The following is a 23,090-nucleotide window of genomic DNA, read 5'->3' as shown; positions in this document are numbered from 1 at the left end:
ATTATTAAACCATTGATACTATTCCACTGGTCCCTGGGGCTCCCTATTTATATTTTTTACATCTTTATTCCTCTCTATGCTTCAGTTTGGGTAATTTCTATTGATCTGTCTTAAAATTCAAGGATCTTTTCTTTTCTTGTGTCCTGTCTGCAGTTAATCCAATCCAGTGAGTTTTTGATTTAGAGTATTGTGTTTTCTAGTTCTAAGATTTCCATTTGATTTTTTTCCTAAAGTTTCCAGATTGTTCCTAAAATTCCCTATTTTTCCATTATATCCGTCATTTCCTCTAGACTCTTTAACATATTTATCACAGTTATTTTAAAGTTCCTGCCTGCTACACTATTCACAATAGCAAAGACTTGGAACCAACCCAAATGTCCATCGATGATAGACTGGATTAAGAAAATATGACACATATACACCATGGAATACTATGCAGCCATAAAAAATGATGAGTTCATGTCCTTTGTAGGGACATGGATGAAATTGGAAATCATCATTCTCAGTAAACTATCACAAGAACAAAAAACCAAACACCGCATATTCTCACTCATAGGTGGGAATTGAACAATGAGAACACATGGACACAGGAAGGGGAACATCACACTCTGGGGACTGTTGTGGGGTGGGGGGAGTGGGGAGGGATAGCATTAGGAGATATACGTAATGCTAAATGACGAGTTAATGGGTGCAGCACACCAGCATGGCACATGTAGACATATGTAACTAACCTGCACATTGTGCACATGTACCCTAAAACTTAAAGTATAATAAAAAAAAAATGTTCCTGCCTGCTAATTGCAATATTGGGGCCATTTCTGTGTCTGTTTATATTAAGTGATAATTCTCTTGGTATAGATCAAATTTTTCTATTTCTTTGCATGAAATTTTTTTTTTACTGTGTATTAGACATTGGTGGAAGATCTGTTGAAGAGACTCTTAATTCTGTTGTTTCTTTATAATAAAGGTTAAGTTTGGTTCTAGAATGTGGTTAGATTATTGGTGGTTCATTTTGAACTATAGAAGTCTTGATTTTTAAACTACATTAGGGAAGGTCTATTTCAGCATTTTTCTTAGCCCTAGGCTGAATATTTTAGTCCTGAGACACAGTGTTTACTCTGAAGGCTTGTCCCTTATGAAGTTCCAGTAGAAACCCAGGTGTTTACCCAGCCCCTCCAACTCGTTAGAATTCAGACGGCAAACTCTCTGCCATGTGGTGTGTGGTAACTGAAATTTCTGCTCAGGTGTTTGAGCTTTCCAGCTGTTGTTTTGTCTCTGGGCTTCTTGTAGGCTCTCCTATAGATGTATAATTAAGGGATCAACCAAAGAGTTCAGAGGAGTTTATTTGCAGATTTAGGGGCTTCTTGTTTCTGACTTCCTCTTTTCTGACATTTTTCCCTTTAGTTTCCAGCTATTCTAGCAGTTCCAAACTGTCTACTGAGTCCTCAGGCAGATACAACTACAGTTTTCTGCTTGAGTTCTGGCTGTCCAGTGCCATACAGACGGCCCTCATGGGAAAAGCCATTTAAACATGAATCTTGTCCATTATGGTTCCTTTTTTCAAGGATCAAATAATCTAGACTTTATTCTTGATTTTGGTCTTCTTCCAGTGCTTTTGAACAGTTGCTTTAAATATTTCGTCAATTGTTTATTATCATCATCTGCAGGAAGGTTAGTCCAATACAAGCCACTGTGCCGTAACTACAGCCAGAACCTCATCAAAAGTTTCTAAGCTGAGGAGTCACAAGAGTAGACGTAGGCTTTAAGAAGGTCATTCTGGCAGATGTGTGGTAACCTGTAGCAGGGGAGCAAGAATGAAGGTAGGAAGACAAAATAAGACTATTACCAGAGTCCCTGGTAGATGATGGTTATTTAGACTCGATGATGAAAGAGGAGACTGGTCATGACAAGCAATGGATGAGTTTGAGATACATTTTTGGCAAGATTTGGTGATAAGCAGGGGATGAGAAAAAAGGGGAAGTCAAGGATAACTCTCAGATTTCTTGTTTGAAAGACTGGGTGATTAACACCACTTACCAAAATAGGGAATACCAGAGAAGGATGAGATTTGGGACAAAAATCAAATTTCCTTTTGGATGCAAGTCTCAAGATGACAATAAAATAATTGTCCAGTAAACAATTGAATTTGTAAGTCTGAAGCTCAGGGAAAAGGTCTCATTTAATAGGTCTGGCTGCTACAACTTGAGTGAGATGTGCACATGCAGAGTGAAGGAATGCTACCTAGGGGACTGAGAACTGACAAAAGCTGGTTGGAGTTGGATGTTGACTTTCTGAATTCTAGGTGAAACTACTGGATAGGAGAGATGAGAGGCCAGCAAAATCAGCCTTCTTATAATTGGGATGTTTTAAGGAGGTTAACTGTGGCTGCTTTTCCCCCTCTGGATACAGGGTTACAAGGAAGAAAATAACACAGGTGAATGTTGTGGGAGATGTTTGCCTACGGCTTGCACCATTCAGCTAAGAGGAGGACAGATCATGACACTGAAGGTAGGAGCAAGCTGAACGCAGGGCTCCCTCACATATCACCATCTTGCTTCCTTTTTTGGAAATTTTTCTTCTAGAAAGAGGGGCTAAGTTTGGTTCAGTATTGGCTTATTTTTCTACTTCTTTCTGATTATATAAAGAAAAGATAGATGACTTATTGCAGGCACAGAATTTTCTCTTTTATTTAGTTATTTTGTTGCTCTTGTTGACAAGAGTGTACTTGGTGTAGGGCCTCACAATTTGGAGTTGATTGATCTTTTTTTTTTCTTTCTTGAGATGGAGTCTCGCTCTGTTGCCAGGCTGGAGTGCAATGTCACGATCTCGGCTCGCTGCAACCTCCGCCTCCTGGGTTTAAGCGATTTCCCTGTCTCAGCCTCCTGAGTAGCTGGGACTACAGGCACGCGCCACCACACCCAGCTAATTTTTGTAGTTTTAGTAGAGATGGGATTTCATCATGTTGGCCAGGATGGTCTCGATCTCTTGACCTCGTGATCCGCCCACCTTGGCCTCCCAAAGTGCTGGGATTACAGGTGTGAGCCACCGTGCCTGGCCTGGAGGTGGTTGATCTTTAAGATTTTCTCTAGCCTTGGGCGTCTGTAAGACTGGACAGGCCATCAGCGTGAAACAGACTCTGATCTATGAAGTCCGGACTAGCTGGTGGGGCTGGGAGGTAGTGCCCTTCGTTCATCTCTAGTTCAGTTATCAACTAGCCAGTTTGCTGTTGCTATATCTCAATCCTTCAAGCATTTAACTGGTCGGAAGAGTCTACATAGCAGCCCTGTTCATGGGATACAAGCTGTAAAACTGGGACTCCACTTCTGGTCTGTGTTCTGGGTGTGGGGGCTTTATTATACACTGTCTTGTTGTTTCATGGTTCTGCAGATTGTTTCATCATCTCCATGGAGTCAAGCTCATGGTTTGAAGTGGCTTTGTGAACCAAACACTGTCTCTGACTTTACCCACTCCTCTTTCCTTCCAGCGTGATGAGACGCTCCAGGATGGCTGTGATACTCACTTCTGCAAGGTCAATGAGAGAGGAGAGTACTTCTGGGAGAAGAGGGTCACAGGCTGCCCACCCTTTGATGAACACAAGTGTCTGGCTGAGGGAGTGAGTACTCATTCTGCTTTCCTCTTTACTGTCTCAATCTCTAAGAACAAGATTCTTCTGAATAGCGTGCATCCCAGCGCCGGCATAATTTCTCAGTGTCTGAGGCACATCTCTGGCCTAGTTGAAGAATCAGTGAGATTACGAAATCAAAGCCTACAGAGAGATAAAATTCTCTGCAATATAGGATGTTTTAAAAAAATATTTTCCTTAAGGGAGGCTGAGTGTGTGATTCTTGAATAAGATGTGGGATCAAACTGATTTTTAGTCTCCCTGGGAATGAAGATCCTGATGACTCAAGTGGAAGAGAATTCAGAATCATCAAAATTGTTTCAGCCTGGTCAGGTAGGGTGGTCAAGCTGCTCACATTTATGATAGGAAAGCATAGTTTACATCTGGGCACTTAAGCACAGGGCTGTGAGTTCGGAGCTAAAAATCGGCCCGGAGTGACCTGAAAGCTGTCTACTCTGTACTGTTTGTGCCTAACCTGCAATTTTGCTGTTTTCTTAGGGTAAAATTATGAAAATTCCAGGCACCTGCTGTGACACATGTGAGTACGTTACTAATATCTTGTCCGTTGAAACCCATCAGAGCAAGTCTAGGGGCTCTTTGCAGCTTGCTCCTTGAAACCCATTAGCAAGCCCCATGACTGTTCTTTGGAGTAAGCTTTATTTCAGAAAGATATTTCGTGACCACTGGTCAGTCATTATGTTCAGTCTTGCAGGGAGCAGCCTCCCCTCCTTGGATGTCATCAGACTGCCCTCTTGAACTCCCTTTTAGATCCCATGGAGCAATCTCTTTCCCCTTTTCCTGCAAACTCCCTCCTGTCTCCAGCTTCTTATGTGCCTTTTCCCTCATAGGATCTTTGATTGCTCATAGTCCTATCCTGGGACGATATGTTCCCTCTCTAACCAAAGCTTCTTGAAGACAGGCACCTTGGATCTATGATCCTGACAGAGTAGACTCTCAACACATATCTATTCATGAGTGTGCTAAAGCTATCTCAAAGAGAAAGTGAAGCCAACAGCTGGCTGACAACAGCCCACATGTGCTGTGGGGGCTGGCCTAAGTTTATCACCCCCTCTTCTTCACTCTGAGCTCCTCTTTACCTCGTAGTTATGTCCTACCGATTGGTTCTCATTGCTCACAGCAGCAGCTTTGGAGACGAGACACAAATCTGCACATCAGACAGTGTTCTTCCCATACATGCTTGTGTTCGTGAGCACAAATAACTTTCAGGATCCCAATGCTAATGCCATAGTTTCTGAATATAGAATTACTTGCCTGGACTAAGATTTTTTGTTTTAGGTTAGGGTTTTTTTTTTTTTTTTGTCCTGGGTTCACAGGTCCATGCTTGTTTACAGATAGAGAAAGGAAGAGTGAAAACATGAATACCTTCAGTGTTCAATCATTCATTCTTGACAGCCCCTGCAATTGCTGTAACCAAATCTCAGATCGAGGAAGCACTCTGAAAGCATGTCTTTCTATGATTCCCATTTGAATGGTTTAAGAATGTGAAGTCAGGAAACCATCAGAGAAGAAGAATTCTCTCTAGGCACACTGCACGTGGAATTTGATTAGGAGACTGTTACCTACAAAACCACCACAAAGGGTCTTTGTTGGTCAACTCTTTCAAGAGGCTTCAAGATCTTTAATAAGGACAATAAGCCAGGCTCAGGGCCTTAAATCCACAGCAACATAGTATAGTATGCTGGTCTAAATGTTTTTTTTTTTTAATTCATCCTCTTAATGTAATTGGCAGGCTTTCCCTTTACAATGAAATTATCTGGAAATTCGGAGGCAGACAAATATGTAGTTAGGGTTGATTTAGATTTGGAGCTATCTAAGGACGGAAAACTCCCAGTGTTCAGACTGGAATGGTGAGCTGGGATTAAATTTTTGAATTCCCAGTGGGCCAAGTAGAGATTCAGATCTGAATGCCACTAACCCCTGTGTGAAAGGAAACCCCCATGTCAGCAACCTGGAGTCAGCAGTACCCGAACAGAGGCCTTCACAAAGGTGCCTAGGGATCTTCTCGGTCCCCAGAGAGGCAGGGTATGCCCTTATATCACCATGACTTCGCCTTTCCTCTTACCCCAAGGCAGGAATGAACAGATAGTAATTATACTTATTGACTACTTCATTGCCCATTAGCTTCTGAATGTAGTTACAAGCACAAGAGGGTTGCTTTAGCCATGTGGTTTTTAGAGTCTACAATGATACAAAGGCAAGTCTTCCTCATTTTACATCACCATAGCACAGTGAATTTAGGCTCTTCCTGCAATTAAAATTGTACCATTAAGTGAGTTAAGTCCAGCAATAACTATATCTCTGCATATTTCGGGCCAGGAACAGCTGAGGTGAACCAGGATAACTGAATTCCCTCCCTGTGGCTGGCTTTATTTGGTTACTGTGAAAGGGACCTATTTCCAGCCCAGTGAGGGCACTGGGGCTGAAGAGTGTTCTCTAGAACCCCAGCCAGTCCTCAAGTTTCACCTCTCACCTGTCCTGTAGGTGAGGAGCCTGAGTGCAACGACATCACTGCCAGGCTGCAGTATGTCAAGGTGGGAAGCTGTAAGTCTGAAGTAGAGGTGGATATCCACTACTGCCAGGTAAGGGCTCTGCTTCAATAAGGGCTGGGTGCGGAGGGCTGAGCCTCCGTGTTCGGATACCTATCCTTAGTTACATTCTAGAAGGATCTGGAAAATTTGCAGGGAAGAGAAGGGAAATAAACTGGAAGCATTTTTTTTTAAAGCAAATGTTTTATTGAAGTAACTGGAAATTTTTGACTCCAGGAAAAAGACAAAAATGGAGGAAAGACTCAGCAAATCCTTTACAGAAAATGGAGAGTTATTTATGCAAGATGGGGGCCACAATTCTTGAAGATCAGTCAAACATATATAAAATTTTCCTGCATAAAACATGCATAATCAGGCATAAAACATTTTATGCATTAACATGCATAAAAATTGCAGCTAGAGGGGTGTGGGTATGATATTATTACCATAGAGAAGAGGACATGTCAGACCTATGATCTTCCTTTACAAATTGCCTAGCTGTCCTGGGTGCTTCTGGGTGAGATCAGACCTGCCTTGCTTGGAGGGGGTCAGGGAGAAAGCAGGCTGCCCCAGAGCCCTGCCTAAGCCAGGACTTCCCACCATTGTGAAGCTCCCATGTTCCTCTGCTTTCTTGCAGGGCAAATGTGCCAGCAAAGCCATGTACTCCATTGACATCAACGATGTGCAGGACCAGTGCTCCTGCTGCTCTCCGACACGGACGGAGCCCATGCAGGTGGCCCTGCACTGCACCAATGGCTCTGTTGTGTACCATGAGGTTCTCAATGCCATGGAGTGCAAATGCTCCCCCAGGAAGTGCAGCAAGTGAGGCTGCTGCAGCTGCATGGGTGCCTGCTGCTGCCTGCCTTGGCCTGACGGCCAGGCCAGAGTGCTGCCAGTCCTCTGCATGTTCTGCTCTTGTGCCCTTCTGAGCCCACAATAAAGGCTGAGCTCTTATCTTGCAAAAGGCTGCTGGTGCACTGTGTCGTAGGGCTGAGATGGCAACGGTGGGCAGGGGCTGAGTTCTGAGACTGGTTCTGAGGAAGGAAGCACAGGCCCCATCTGCAAGCCTCAGTGTCAGTGTGAGATACTGCCAACCTCTGGGGAAGAGTGATGTCTTTGCCTCCAGGGGTGGGAAAGGCATAGCATGGGGTAGGCCTCTTCTGAAACTCAGCACAAAGTAAAAGGGATTTTCCCAGCAACACTGGATTCTCCAGTCTCTGAATGGAGGGGCTTCTGAACATAGCAGAAGGGTGGGTCCTGGAGCCAGGCTCCTGCTGAGATAGATACTATTGTTGTCACATGGCTGGCAGTGTGGAGAAGGTGTCTGACCAGGTGTGCAAGGATTTCTCTGAGCCCATGGCTCACAGGGTTCCTGTGTACCCATAGTGGCCCCTGTGGGAGGGAGAGGTGCTGACGACTGATGGGGACCTGGAAACAGGGTGCTGGCAGGTGCAGTAGTGTGGTCCCCCAACTCAGCCTGAGGCCATGAGCCCCAGATTTGGAGGCAGACCTGGGCTCCACACATGGCCCTCGCTCAGCTGTGTGGCCTCAAACAAGCCCCTTGGTGGTTCTCAGACTCAGTTTCCTCATCTGGAAAACAGGAGTGTTGTTCTCACTCATAAGGTGGTGAGGATAAACAACCTCAGCCTAAAATAGGGCCTGCAAGTCCTTAGGTAACTGTAAATTGCTCTGTAATCATGTAAGAAGTGGCGAGAATAACAATGGGGAGATCAAGGCTTTCGGTAGGGAATAAGAGACTCTAATGTTAACAGCAGAGCATTAGGGATTTCCTTTGTGGTGAGGGCTGGACCGGCTAGGTTTCTTTCAGGCTTTATGCTTGATGCCAAGGTCCTACGTACTCCAGACATCCTTCAGTGGAAGAGGAAGTGGTGTAGATAACACCAAACATCATCCAGTTCCCAAATCACTAACTGGTACTGTCACTTGCAGTTAGAGATGGTCCTTCCTTAAAATTTATGGAAGAATTTTCATGTACATGCTGGCAAGATGGTGGGGACTCTTGCTGGGGAGAATACCCATGAGAAAGAAGGGGATGTCCTGGATTACAAGAATTTGATGAAGAATTGATTTTCATTCCAAATACTTTTGACACAGGAGAGGCTCAGCTCATTGAAAGTACTGGATAATGGAATAAAAAGGGACTTAGACATCATCTAGTCCACTGTCCCTCCTCCACTCCTTTACAAGTGATGAAAGCAGCTCAGAGAATTCAAGTGACTTGCCAAAGGTCATAACTGCTGGGTGGCAGGGCCAGGTTCAGAACCCAGGTGCCTTGACACCTGGATAAGAACTCCCAGGCTACCCCATCAGAGCCACACCATCCCTGTCGCTTACACTCCTCCCGTGCTGACATGGGGACCAGTGACTGCTGCATCCTTAAGTTCCCACCACTTCTGTTACTGCCTGAGCTTAACCTTAAGAGAAGCCACATTACAGGAAAATGGCATAGATTATGCTGAGTAGGCTTGGTGGGGAGTTTAGTGGGGCAGAAGGGAGGAAGAATGGATAGAAGTTTTATATAACTACTCAGTAATTCAAAGGTTACTGTCTCTCCATCCATCACCCCACTCCCAACTTTGGGTAGCCTCTAAGGTCTCTCTTGGTAGGAAACCAGATCCAGGGACAGGGAATTAACTGTCACTCTTCTGACTGATTGCCTAACACTCTAGCTGGGGACAAGGTGTTATTGGAGGCATCAGCTCTGGAGAAATTCAGCAGGAAGGCTACCACTGCAGCATAGGTCATTGATTTTCTAACTGCCTGTGTCTTGCTAGCTTGAACTTCTCATGTTTACTGATATATCATTTTACCGTCAAGAAAAAAGCTGAATCGGAAAACTGCATGTTTTGATTATTTTAAAAAAACCCAAAACGATGGAAGAGAGCTGGGTAAAAAGGATGCAAGAAGAGAAACTTGTGGGGCTAGTGTGTGCGGAGCGGTGTCTCGGCAGTCTTCTTTTATTTACAGGTATTCCAAAGGCACTATCTGTACCTGGTTTCAGGGACCCTCTTTTTTACTCACCCTCAGACCAGGCAAGACAGAGTGCCCCAAAGTGGATGTTTTAAGGAGAGTCTCAAGGAAGGAGTATACAGACACTAAGAAACTGCTGGAGGGAAAGAAGAAAGGGAATGAATGAAAGAGCAATGGTGACCATTTTTCAATCGTTTGGGGATTGAAAAGACATGATAACGGTCCCTGGAAGTAGACAGGGAGAAAGGGGTTATTAGGGACAGAAAGGAGCAGAATAGCAGAGTGTTATGCCACAGACTCCAGGGCAGGCTGCCTGCTTTGGAATCCTAGGATCCTCTTAGAAGCAAGTTACTTGCCATTTAACACTGCAGTTCTCTCATCTGTAAAATGGGCACACTGCAGTGATTGCCTCGTATACTTATTGTTAGGATTAAAATAACTACCATAGGGAAAGCACTGAGAAGGGTGTTGGGTGGAGAGGAAGTCCTGTAGAAGCATTAGCCGGTAGTACTTGCAGTGGATGGAATAAAGGCCTGGGTTGGGACATCACATCTTGTGGTTTTCCTTCTGCTCTGCCCTTGACTGTGGTGTCACTTACTACCCTTTGCTTCCCCAGGCTCCTTCTCTATAAAGTGGGATCTATCATGACCAGCCTACCTTATCAATATAGGAGAGAAAATCTTCATGGCTGAAGGTCAGTGATCACAAATGGCATACTTGACCTTAACATGGTACTTCTTCATTTTGGGGGTCCATGGTATTAATGAACTTGTTTTACTTCTGTGCTTCTTGGAGTTGCAGATTCCATCGTGCAGAAGGGCCCTTTGGAGGTTTTCCCTCCCATCCCCCTGCCCAGGTCCGTGAACTGTCCCGGGGAGATGGCACTCCTCTTCCCCTCTGGGGATGGAGCTTCCATCATCTACTCCCTCAACCTTCCTTAACCCTCCTAGCGTCTCATGGGAGAGCTCTTATAAAATGGACCCCTCCTCCTGCCTCTGGCAGCCCCTCCTGTTTTGCGGTCCCTTGTGCACCGACTACCTGCCTCTTCTCCCTTTTGTCCTGCTTAACCGAGGACAGCTGGTCTCCACCTAGTATGGAGACAGGTGTGGGAGATCCGCCGTCCAGGGGCTCGCCCCCACTCCCGCCGCAGGGCTAACTCCTGGGCAGTGGATGACCCTTTGGGGCGGCGGGAAGAAGGTTTTGCTGGCAGGATTGGAAACTAATCAGCCAGACAGTTCATGAGATAATCCGGCTGAATTTTTACACTCGAAGCAGGTTGTGGGGCGTTGCCCCGGCTCTGGGGGAGCAGGGAGCGTTTACTGCCTCGCCCCTCAGCCCCACGGACCCGAGTGTGTCCTGGACTCAACCCGGCCGCGGGACCGCGCTCCATTCTCGACGCCCCGCTCCCAGCGCCCGGGCGCCCAGGGCGCAGCGGGGAGAGCTGGGCTGTGGCTGCGCGGCGCCGGCGGCCGGGAGGGATGGGGGAGGAGGCGGCGGCAGCCGGCGAGGGGCGGGCGCGCCGGGACGGAGCTGAGCCGCGATGGAATTAACCCCGCGGCGGCATAAGCCTGCCCAGAAGCGCGCGGCCGCGGGCCGGCGGGGTCTGCGTCCACATCATGGCGACTCCCGGGCCGCGCGGTGAGTTTTCCGGCTGGACCTGGTCCTGGCCTCCTACAGGTGGTAGGAGGGAGGGAGTGAAGGAGGCGGCATCCGAACTCCCACCCTTCGGGATTGGGGACCCCCCAAGGGAGCCTGGGCAGGGTGGTGCGGGAAGTTGACCCCGTTTTTCCAGGGTAGGGACTCTGAGGGACGTCGGTGTAATTTCCGAGACTTTTTTTTTTTTTTTTAAACTCGAGAGGGAAGGTAGGACAACAGAGGTTTGGGGCGGCCGCTTCTCTGTGATTGGTTACCAATCCCCACCTCTGTGATGTTGCCTCTATTTGTTACAAGTCCTGGGGACGTTTAGCCTACAGCATCTGAAGGTAAGTAAACAATAAGTAAACAACCAGCCGGACTGGGTTTAACTCAGCAACGGTCCGCTGAGGACAGAGCAAATTTGACTTTGGCATCCCTGGAGTGGCCTCTCAGTTTCAGAAGTTTTTTCCAGTGTCTTACCCAAAACTGCATTCAGGAAGGGTTCCAAGATCAGGCATTTACACCCCAGGCTGCAGGGAAACACAGCTATACCTTCCCTAGGGACTTTTCTTAGAAGAAAAGCAAATTGAGGTGGAGTATGGAGAAGGAAGACGTTATTTTATTGCTTTTGGGCAGGACTGACTTTGCCTGGGACAGGGACTTTGTCGGCTGTTGTGTTTCTGGTAATTCTTGAGACAGGCATGAAGAGGGAGATGCTCGCTCCTTTGGCATGAACAATGAGCTGAGTGCACTGGGAGGTGGTGTCAGTCACAGTCCTGATACTTTGTGAGCAGATGTGGAGAAATACCACCCCGGGACCATGTGGAACCTCGTCTGGGACAGAAGGTCCCACTGAGCAAGGTCGGGTCTCAGCCCAAAGGCAGGTGGCAGGTGGAGGGAGGATCTTAGACAAGGTGAAGGTGCTTCCAGAGGACTGTGGTCCTCTTGGCCCTCCACCTGCCGAGCCTTTGTCCTTGGAACCTGGCATCAGAGCCCCTGCCCAGTCTCTCTGTCACCCTGGCTCAGCTGCTGGGCATCCAGGGCTCATTTGCTCCTCTCAGTGTGTCTTAACGTGCACCCGTCATTTCCGGAGCCAAGCACCTGATTCGATCCTTTCCAGCAACTGCTTCTGCTGTCTGAGTTGCCTCTATGTGGGTACCAGAGCCACTCTGCTGGTTGACTGTAGAGGCTGTGTGAGGGGTAAGGGTGGGATCCAAACACACACCTCAAGTTCTAGTCCAGTTTCCAGGTGTGCCATCTCTTCATCTTCCATTGTGGGGCAAGGCTGCAGGGTGAGAGGCATTTGGGCCTACTGGGGAGTGTGTCTATAATTTTCTGTAACAAAGACCTAATTTTCTGGAAAGCTACCCATTCTGTGGGCCCATTCTGTGGGCTGAGAGAAGCCCATCCCACCCTATGTATGACGTTGCTAGAGCACATGCATAGCAGGTATTTGGCTGCTAGGGACGGTGTTATTGTCTCTAGTACACGGTATAATCCATCTGTATTGTTTAAAAATTGTTTTAAAAATTTCAGTAGTTTTTAGGGTACAGGGTTTTGTTTTTGGTTACATGGGTAAGTTCTTTGGTGGTGAATTCTGAGATTTTAGTGCCTCCTCACCCGAGCAGTGTACATTGTACCCAATATGTAATCTTTTATCCCTTACCCCTCCTCCCAACCTTACCCGCTGAGTCCCCAAAGTCCATGATATCATTCTTATGTCTTTGCATCCTCATAGCATAACTCCCACTTATGAATGAGAACATATGATATTTAGTTACCCATTCCTGAGTTACTTCACTTACAATAATGGCCTCTAGCTCCATCCAATTTGCTGCAAAAGACTTATTTTGTTTCTTTTCATGGCTGAGTAGTATTACACACACACACACAAACACACACTCAAACACAGACATCCCACATTTTCTTTATTCACTTGTTAGTTAATGGGCACTTAAGTTGGTTCCCTATCTTTGCAATTGTGAATTGAGCTGCTATAAACATACATGTGCATGTGTCTTTTTTATATAATGACTTCATTTTCTTTAGGTAGATGCCCAGTAGTGGGATTGCTGGATCTAATGGTGTTCTACTTTTAGTTCTTTAAAGACTCTCCATACTGTTTTTCTATAGTGGTTGTACTAGTTTACATTCTCACCAGCAGTGTTAAAGTGTTCCCTTTTCATCACATCCATGCCGACATCTACTAAAATTTTTGACTTTTTAGTTATAGCCATTCTTGCAGCAGTAAGGTGGGTTATCTCATTGTGGTTTTAATTTGCATTTCCCTGATGATTAGTGATGCTGAACATTTTTTCATATGTTTGTTGGCTGTTTATATATCTTCTTTTGAGAAATGTCTATTCTCCATCACTATTCGTAACTAAGTGGTTAGCGAAGGCCTCTCTTAGGAGATGAATTTGAACAGAGATTGCATTAAATGAAGGAACAAGCCATGCAGATATCTGGAGAATTGTCTAGCAAAGGAAGTAAAGGCAAAAGAACCCATGGCAAGGAGATGCTTGGGCTGTGGAGCTTCCCCTGTGGGGAAGCTAAGGGCTGCAGCAGAGGGATCAAGAGGGAGAGAGGTAAGAGCCAGCCAGGTTGTGTGCGGTCTTGTGTCTCAGGCCACGTGTTCCTGGCATTCAAAGGGAAAGGGAAGACAGTAAGTAACATGGCTGTCATTATGTAATGAAAGGAGACTGGTTTATCTACACTAAAATATCACGAGTTCATGGTGATATTCATGTAAGACATTGCCCAACATAACGAGCTGTATTTTCATTAGTAGGTTTTTAAAATGAGTATTATTTATCACATGGGCATTTATCATATTATTTTTAATTTTAAAAGAGGAACGTTTTTGCCTAATTCTTTTCTGGTCCATTCTACCCCATTACACTTTAAAAAATGCTATTTGAAAACCATGAAATTTATATCATAACTAATTAATAGGTTAAACCTGTTATCCTAAAAGTAGTGACTTAGTCATAGGGAACACTCAATGGCTAGTAGTCTATTTGGAGCAGTGACACTGAGTCTCTTTTTCCTTCTCTGTGTAAGAAAGGGATACGCGGCACTCCATCAGGAAGAGTTCTTAGGAAGAGTTCTTAATCGCATTTCCATTTGTTATCCTTTCCCTTCAGCCTGCAGAACATCCTGTAGCATTGTTGGAGGTGCAGTTCTGCTGGTGACATTCTCTCAACTTGTGTTTTTATGAAAAATGTCTTTATTTCATCCTTATTTTTGAAGGATACTTCATTGGATATAGAAGAATGGTTTGATAGCTTTTTTTCCACCCCCAGCCCCAGCCCTCTGGGTATCACTCTTTTGGTCTCCATTGTTTTGACGAGAAGCTAGCCTAAATTCATATTTAAATATTCTTCATTATCTTATTAATGTATAATCTCTTTTGAATTTGGTAGTGTTCAAGATTTGATATTCAGTTTTGGTTTTCAGTATTTTGACTCTGATGTATCTAGGTGTGGTTTTCTTTTTCTTTTTTAACTTGAGTTTGCTGGACTTCTTAAATCTGTTATTACAAGTTATTGTATTTTATCAAATTTTGAGACAACTTCAGCCACTATTTATTCAACTATTTTTATTTTATTTTTTTTCTTCTTCAACTATTTTTGATCTGCTTTTCTTTTCTTTTTGTGGAACTCCAGTCACATGAATGTTAGCTTGTTTGGTATCGCCCCACTAGTTTCTGAGGTGCTGTTAAATTTTTCCAATCTTTATCCTCTGCTCTCTAGATTTGATTACTTTTGTTGGATCCATCTTTAACTTCACTGATCCTTTCTCTGCCGTCTCCAGTTTGCTGTTAATCCCACCCAATGGATTTTTCTTTTCCATAATTGTAATTTTTAATTCTAGGAATTCCATTGAAAAACAGCTTTATTGAGATACAATTCACATACCATAAAATGTACCCTTTAAAGGTGTCCAGTTCAGTGGCTGTTGGTATATTCACAGAGTTGTGCAACCATCACCACAATCTAGTTTAAAGCATTTGCATCATCCTAAAGAGAAACTTCACACTCAATGGCAGTCACTCATTTTTCCTCCCTCCCCCTAGCCCTTGGCAACCGCGAATCCACTTTCTGTCTCCATGGATATGCCTATTCTACACATTTTATGTAAATGGAACCATACAAAGTGTGGCATTTTGTGTCTGTGTTCTTTCACTTAGCATAATGCTTTCAAGGTTAATGTGTATTGTTACACATATTGGTACTTCATTCTTTTTTATAGCTGAAATCTATTTCCTTGGGTGGATAGGCTACATTTTGTTTATCCATTTGCCAGTTCATAGGCATTTGTGTGTCCTAGTTTTTGTTACTATAAATGATACTGCTATGAACTTTCAAGTACAAGTCTTTGTGTGTACATGTTTTTTAGTTCTCTTGGGCATATACCTAGGAGAAGAATTGCTGGGTCATATGTTTAACTTTGATTGTCAGACTATTTTCCAAAGTGTCTGTACCATTTTACATTCCCACCAGCAATTTATGAGGGTTCTGATTTCTCCACAAACTCACCAGCAGTTGTTATTATTCATCTTTTTATTATAGCCATCCTCATGGATGTGAAGTAGTGTGTTACTGTGGTTTTGCCTGAACCCAGGAGCAAGACAAGCCTGTCACTGGAGAAGGAAAAGCTCCTCTGCCTGCAAATCCCCAAGCATGCTTAGGCTTCCTGGTCTTAGAAGTGTGTGCCTCAATGATGGGGAGGACCCTCCACTTGGACGGCTTCTGTGTGGCTCTTCGACTTCTAAAACATACGTTAGAGAACTGATGATAATACCAGTTTAAGAATCAGAGGGTGCAAGAATGGGTTCTATACAATCTGTCTAAATTCAAATGCTAAATTTTGCTAAATGTAGTTAACTTGTGCCTAAATGATTTGATCCAGTTTATAGGTGTACTGGAGGCATGCCCACCTTCCATATCAAACGGGAAGGCAAGCATCTTTCTCTAAATTGACAACATCGATATGTGGCATTCCAGGAGGAGCCTCAAGAAGCAACAGAATCTGTTGGCCAACTACTGTCACACAAGCTCACCATCCATCCATCCATCCATCCATCCATCCATCCATCCATCCATTGATTTAAAAACCATTTAATAAGCATTTACCATATCCCTGCCTTGTCCTGGGTGCTGAACTGGATCTCAGAGCCTACTTGGGGAGATAAATGTGGAAATGTATAACTTTAACACAATATAAGGTGTGAACATGCTACACCAAGCTTTTCATTTTTGGTAGGCCTCTGTGACAGAGACTACTAGCTGCTTACCAAAATCCATGTTCTCCTCTTCTTCCTGAACACACAGCTCGACCTTATTTCTTAGCCTCCCTTACAGTTAGTTATGACACTGAATTTTAGCCAAAGGAATCTGAACAGTGACATGTGCTACTTCTGGCCCTGGCCCCTGGAAGCCTTCCATGCCTGTTCTTCCATGCGCTTTCTACCTTTCGGAAAACAGGAATGGCATTACTGTGACTCATATAGTATCCTTCACCATCGGTGTGGATAATAATAAATTACTTATAAGAGCATTAACCCAGTCCACTGAGTGACTGTTCATGTCAAATCTCCATATTTCTAAGCCTTGCTCAACAGAGCCTTTCCCAACTTTCCACCAACCTAACAGATTTAACCCACCTCACACTTCTGCATACCACAGGTGGGGAGAGATACTCAAAGGCAGGGATGGAGGATGGATCTAACTCATCTTTGATCCTTACTGCAGCCTGACACATGGTAGGTGCTCAATGAGTGGGTGTTTCATGGAGTAGGTGCTCAAATTGAAATGTTGAAAAGAAGAGCAGAGAGAAACTTCTAGGCAAAGTCATCTCTTCTGTGCTTTGTGGTTTAGAATTCTGGAGCTTTTGATTATGTTGAATCAAGTGTTCTTGAGGAAACACAAAGTTGTTTTTTTTTTTTTTTTTTTGTTGGAGTCTTGCTCTGTCACCAGGCTGGAGTGCAGTGGTGCCATCTCAGCTCACTGCAACCTCTGCCTCCCGGGTTCAAACGATTCTCCTGTCTCAGCCTCCCGAGTAGCTGGGACTACAGGCGCGCACCACTACGCCCAGCTAATTTTTGTATTTTTAGTAGAGACGGGGTTTTACTCTGTTGGCCAGGATGGTCTTGATCTCTTGACCTCATCATCCGCCTGCCTCGGCCTCTCAAAGTGCTAGGATTACAGGCCTGAGCCACCTTGCCTGGCCACAAAATTATTTTTTAAAAAAAATATTGGCCTTGGTTACAGGTGCTCCTGTGGCCTACCTCAGGACAAGAAAAAAGGTTGGGATCTTAGCTTATCTTGTTTTTTTCTTTTTGAGACAGAGTTTTGCTCTTGTCGCCCAGGCTGAAGTGCAATGGTGCAATCTTGGCTCACTGCAACCTCTGCCTCCCGGGTTCAAGCAATTCTCCTGCCTCAGCCTCCTGAGTAGCTGGGATTACAGGTGCCTGCCACCACACCCAGCTAATTTTTGTATTTTTTTCAGTAGAGATGGAGTTTCACCATGTTGGCCAGGCTGGTCTTGAACTCCTGACCTCAGGTGATCCATTTGCTTCGATCTCCCAAAGTGCTGGGATTATAGGCGTGAGCCACCATGCCTGCCCCTTAGCTTATCTTAATAAGTAAATAAAATAGGCTGGGTGCAGTGGCTCATGCCTATAATCACAGCACTTTGGGAGGCTGAGGCCATAATGGAATAACTGGTCCTGGGATAGACATTCTGTCATAAATTATAATACTGGAAAAAAATATGTAGATCAATTATTTTCAGGTACTGAACAAGCACCAGCATAGAAGTACAATCCCTGAAAGAAGAGAAATTTAGCCCTCTGAGTGCAGGCTGTTTACCAGGGGTCAGGGATCTGGAGTCCACATGGAGGAAAGGATCCCACTGAACTGAGAAGACAGAGATAAAAATTTGGAGCAGCAAAATGCCTGGAAATGCTTAGTAAATGCCTGGAAATTATGGGGAAGAACACAGAGAGGAGGAATGTGTGTGAAAGGAGGTGCCCAGAGGGCTCTTTGGGGACCCTTCGTGAGTCCTTGGCTAAGAGTGAGGCTTCACATGCACAGGGTGAGGCATATGAAGTCTGCCAGAGAGAAGCTGCTGCAGCATTGAGATCAGAACAGAAATGGTAGAAGTCGAACGGTACTGGGAGATGTTGAAAGTCCATCCCAGCCAGAGTGGCAAGACCTCATAAGCATGTCCTAACACACATGTCCTAACATTCCAGACATGTAGCTGAGACCCCCAGGGGCTTTGTTTTAGGAGTAAGAAGCACGCGGTAGAGAAAAATTTACTCTGGATGGTCCCTGAAGAACACTAAGGCCAAGCCTAGAAAGATCAATAGGGAAGACAAGAGTTTAGAGGCTGAACCCTTCCAGGTTAGAGCCTCTTGAGAAACACCTTGGATTTTCCACAGCATACCCTGACAACAACAGCAAACTCCTACATAAGCTCAAAGTGATCAGCCCATAGTTGAACTTCCTGCTAGAAAGTTAAAAAAAAAATTCCAACCCCCTCAATAGGAAGATAATGTTTTATCATTCACAATGTCCAGTATACCATAAAACTTACTAGACATGCAAATAAATAGAAATAAGTGATCCATGAAAAAGAGACAAAGGAAACAAAATGAAAAGGCAGCCAATGAAGTGGAAGGAAATATTTGGCAACTGTGTATCAGATAAGAAGTTAATATTCACAATATATAAGGAACTCACACAATCCAATAGCAAAAATACAAATAACCTAATTAAAAAATAGGCAAATGACCTGGATAGACATTTCTCCAAAGAAGACATAAAAGTGGCCAACAGGTATATGAAAAGGTCCTCGACGTCACCAGTCATTAGGGAAATGCAAATCAAAACTACAGTGAGATATCATCGCATACCTGTTAGGATAGCTATTATAAAAAAGTCAGGAGATAACTCTTTTGGAAGGAATGTGGAGAAAAAGGAGCCCTTATACACTGTTGGTGGAATGCAGTTTCATGCAGTCATTGTGGAAAACAGTTTGAAGTTGCTAAAGAAATAAAAAAATGGAACCACCATATGACCCAGAAATTCCTCTTCTGGGTATATACTGAAAGAAGTAAAATCACTACCTGGTAAAGATATCTGCACTGCCATGTTCATTGAAACATTATTCACAGTGGTCAAGATATGGAAACAACCTAAGTGCCTGTCACTTTATAGTATAGAATTCTGGAGCTTTGATGATGTTGCATCCAAGTAAATATTCTATAAAAATAAAATTCTATAAAAATTCTGGAGCTTTGATTATGCTGAATTCAACTAGAGAGTCATGTACAAAGACTGAAGTTGGACCCTTTCCTCACTCATACATAAAAATTAACTCGAATTGTAGATGTAAATGTAGTAGTTAAATCGATAAAACTAGAAGACAACATAGAAGTAAATCTTCGCAACCTTGGTTTAGGTGATGTTTTCTTAATGTTACACCAAAACCATAAGCATTCTGTCTCAGTTTGCTCACTCTAACAAAATGCCAGAGACTGGCTTGTTTATAAAGCACAGAAATTTATTTCTTACAGTTCTCCAGGCTGGGAAGTCCAGGATCAAGGTGTCAGCATTCAGTATCTGGTGACAGCTGCTCTCTGCTTCCAAGATGGCACTTTGTTTTTGTGTCCTTACTTCGGGGGAGAAGGACAAAAAGAGGGTCTAGCCTGTTCCTTTGAGCCCTTTTATAAGGGTACTAACCCATTTGTAAAGGCAGAGCCCTTATGACTTAATCCTTCCCAGAGGGACCCACTTCTTAATTCTGCTGCATTGAGGGTTAAGTTTCAATATGAATTTTGGAAGAGACACAGATAGTCAAACCGTGACACATCAGATAAAAATAGACAAAATGGACTTCATAAAAATTAAAAATGCTCCAAAAGAGCATTTTTGGTTGCAGGTGCTTCTCTTGACTCCATCAAGAGAATTGAACAGACAACCTACAGAATGGGAGAAAATATTTGTGAGTCATATATCAGACAAAGGACTTATATCTGGAATATAGAAATAACTCTTATAACTCAACAATAAAAAGATGAACCTGATTTTAAAATGAGCAAAAGCTCTGAATAGACATTTCTCCAAAGAAGATATGCAAATTGCTAGTAAGCACGTAAAAAGATGTTCAACATTATTGGTCATTAGGGAAATGTAAATCCACCCAAATAGTGGTGCTTCTTTCTTCTAATATTTCAAGATCTGTGACTAGATCTGTGCTCCCTGTTTTGACTCTGTTAGTGATTCTCTAGACTAATGGTCTCAACCCTGGTTGTACCATAGAATCACCCCAGATAAATTAAGTCCAAATCTGTGGAGGTGAAACCCAGACATCAATATTTTAAACTTCTTGGGTGATTCGAATGAATATCCAAGGTTGAGAACCCCTCTGTGTTCCCATTTGTCTTTTTCCAGTTGCGGAATCCTAATATTTTAAGTCTGGCTTCCCATGACAGGCTCCTTCTCCACACAGAATAGGTCTTGTATGCTTCTGTGCCCCTTCTCCAGAACTTTTTTTCTCCCAGTTTTGTCCTTTGGGATATGGTGGCCATAATTTCACAGATGCTCAAATGAGGACATATCCTGGTTTTGAATAAGAGCGATCTGCATTTGGCTAGACCACAGTAGCCTGGTGGAGGAGAAGTTATGAGAAAATAAAAAATGTATTTATCAAAATTTTCCCCCACTAGTTATCATGCTATCTCCAGTCACCCTTAAAGTCTGACCCAGTAATGATGGGAGTCCCTAGGTGTGTCTCCAGCGCCTTCATGAACAATCCTCTCGACTTTCACATGGTGTTACCATTGTGGTGGATGTTTGCTATTGAACCTCCTTTTCTCACACTCTGCCCTCAAAGATTATTATGTACCAGGTCATATGCTCAGGGCTTAGGATACAGTGGTGAACAAGATAGGTACTATGCCTATCCTCAAGCAGTGTGCAACTAGCCCATTAAGCTCACTGTCTATACAATATGAATTCACTCATACCAGTTAAAAAAGCTGTAACAGAGGCATTTTTCTGAGCACTTTCCTACAGATTATAAATAAATATATTTGGGATATTTTATAAAATTCTCAGGATTGTTCCTATCCCTCATGTCTGCTGCATCCTTCCATAACCCCCAGCATCTCACCCAGTTCCAAAGTCCTCAGTAGCCTGAGAGTGGGAGCTATGATTGGAAGAGCTGTTTTAGGCTTTAACCTCAGTCCCAGTGCATTTTGGGTAGGAGAAACCTATTCCTACTTTGGAGAGATGAGAATAAGAATGATATCATTAATCTTGGTTACACCCAGGAGGAAGAGATGGGAGATGTTTATGGGTGGTGGAGAATGATGAGGGACACGGAGGGAGCCCATTGAATATACCCAGGATGTCAATGGAAGAGCAAACAGAGCAAATCTGTTGCAAAACAGGTTATAATTAATGAGCCAACAGACCAGTTTTGACCCATTTTATGTTGTACACTGGCTACTTCCTCATGACATGTAAGGAGGGGCATTTATACCTTAATCTCATCAGCCGTACTCCAAACCAAAGTGTAGGATGGGCTGCCAATGAGTAGGTTTCATTTAGGCAACTCATCCAAGTCCCAATTTGTAAGTTTTGTCATTGAGAGAAGCACTTCCTGAAATGAATTTCTCATTCGATTACATTCTCAATAAGATAATTCTCTCTTATTCTTATTCTCTTGGTCTTAACTGTTAGGATCTTGGGTCTGATCATTGACTATAAATGCTATTTGTAAAAAGACCTTTTTAAAGGGTGAGGGATGTTAAGAATGTCCGGCCAGGAAGGGATTTACCAAGTAATGTTGGCCATTTATCTTCCTTTTGCACAGCATTGCTTAGTGGAGAAAAGTGTGGACTGAGTGTGCTGGTGATCTTGGACAACTTACCTGGCCTCTCTGTGCTTCAGTTTCCTCATCAGTAAAATGGTGACAACAATGGTACCTACCTCAGGGTTATCGTGAAGATTACATAAATTGATACATGTAAAGTGTTTAAAACAGTGTCTGACACATGTAAAGTGTTAGCGATTAGTGTTGTAGTTGTTATTAGTAGGGCAGTTCTATGTTCAGTTCAGCACAGGGGAATCCATCCTGTTTGAAAATTCACTCACAAGAAAGGATTCCTCAGTTCTCTACATCGTTACCTCCAAAAGCTTTTAGAGCTCTTATTGCATCCAGAGTCCTGTGCTAGGAATACAGAGATATAAAAGGCAAATCTGAACTTCTAGAGGACTTCCTTCAGTGGTTAGGGAAGGCGTGGTATAGGAGTAGGACTTTACCTGGGTATGACTTAGCTTAGTGGAGAGGACATGCCAAACAGAAGTAACTGCCTAGGCAGAGGCACAAAGTGAGCATCAGTCTGGGGACAGGTTTGACTAAAGAGGAATGTTCTTGTCTGATGGAGGGATTTGGCAGCAGAGACATGTAACAGTCAGCTGTGTAAGTCTTTGAATGCCAAGTTGTTTGTAAGCCTCAAGACAGTGGAAGTTTTGAGTAGCAGTGTGACCAGTGAAATAAAATTTTGTGAATTTTATAAAGGGTACCTGTATCAGAAAAGCAGTTAGGAATCTGTCCATCCATTTATTCACCTACCCACCTGTCCATCCACCCACCCACCCATCCATTTATCCATCCTTCTCCTGGCACCTCATTTATCCTCACTACAGCCAGGGCCATCTTTCTAATGTAATCTAATTATGTTGTTCTCTTGCTTAAAATCTTTTAACATTATAATAAATTGTCAACCTCGTTAACAGAGTGGAATTTGGGGTGGTTGTATGGTTGGGGAGAGAAGTTTAGAGACAGAAGGGCAAATAAAAAAGCAGATCACCTTCTGGGAGCTGCAGGCAGTTCATTCTCTCTGGAGTTTCTGTGCATGTGTGGCTGTGTGTGCACAAGAGGAGAGTCACTAGCAGGAGATGACAGTGGGAAGGTTGACAAGAAAGATGGTAAAGGGCCTTGTAGGCCATGTTAAGAAGTGTGCACTATACACCAGATAGGGCCCTTTCTGTGCCCCTCAAATCTCACCATGTAGCTGGCCCCTTGTGGGGACTCTGCAGGCAGAAAATGAGGGTGAGGAGGCTAGCAGTCCTTGCTCTCAGGAGGGCCATAATCTCAACCAGCCAGGCCCGAGGCCTATTGCAATGGATCATACAAATCACTGCCTTTCTTCCTGGAGTCTCCTTTCCTCCTTTGCCCATTGGTAGATGCCTAGTTAATTTTTCTAGATGCATGCA

The 23,090-nt window shown here is 43.8% G+C and overlaps 2 protein-coding genes across 2 annotated transcripts in view; both read left to right on the top strand.

Annotated features, from left to right (window-relative positions):
- VWF (von Willebrand factor) overlaps positions 1 to 7,135 on the top strand; it is a 176,004-nt gene extending 168,869 nt beyond the window's left edge. Inside the window, exons 48-52 of the mRNA XM_003820327.5 lie at positions 2,410 to 2,508; positions 3,485 to 3,613; positions 4,121 to 4,160; positions 6,125 to 6,222; positions 6,806 to 7,135. Of these exons, the coding sequence (XP_003820375.3) occupies positions 2,410 to 2,508; positions 3,485 to 3,613; positions 4,121 to 4,160; positions 6,125 to 6,222; positions 6,806 to 6,994 (555 nt within the window). The 3' untranslated portion in view covers positions 6,995 to 7,135. The remainder of the gene's footprint in view (positions 1 to 2,409; positions 2,509 to 3,484; positions 3,614 to 4,120; positions 4,161 to 6,124; positions 6,223 to 6,805) is intronic.
- Positions 7,136 to 9,987: 2,852 nt separating this feature from the next.
- Positions 9,988 to 23,090, top strand: part of ANO2 (anoctamin 2) — a 384,000-nt gene continuing 370,897 nt past the window's right edge. Inside the window, exon 1 of the mRNA XM_008973750.3 lies at positions 9,988 to 10,797. Within this exon, the coding sequence (XP_008971998.1) occupies positions 10,776 to 10,797 (22 nt within the window). The 5' untranslated portion in view covers positions 9,988 to 10,775. The remainder of the gene's footprint in view (positions 10,798 to 23,090) is intronic.

Source organism: Pan paniscus, chromosome 10, assembly GCF_029289425.2.
Source record: "Pan paniscus chromosome 10, NHGRI_mPanPan1-v2.0_pri, whole genome shotgun sequence".
In the NCBI taxonomy this organism is placed as follows: Eukaryota; Metazoa; Chordata; class Mammalia; order Primates; family Hominidae; genus Pan; species Pan paniscus.
The sequence above is the reverse complement of the archived record's forward strand: the minus strand, read 5'-3'. Positions and strand labels throughout refer to the sequence as shown.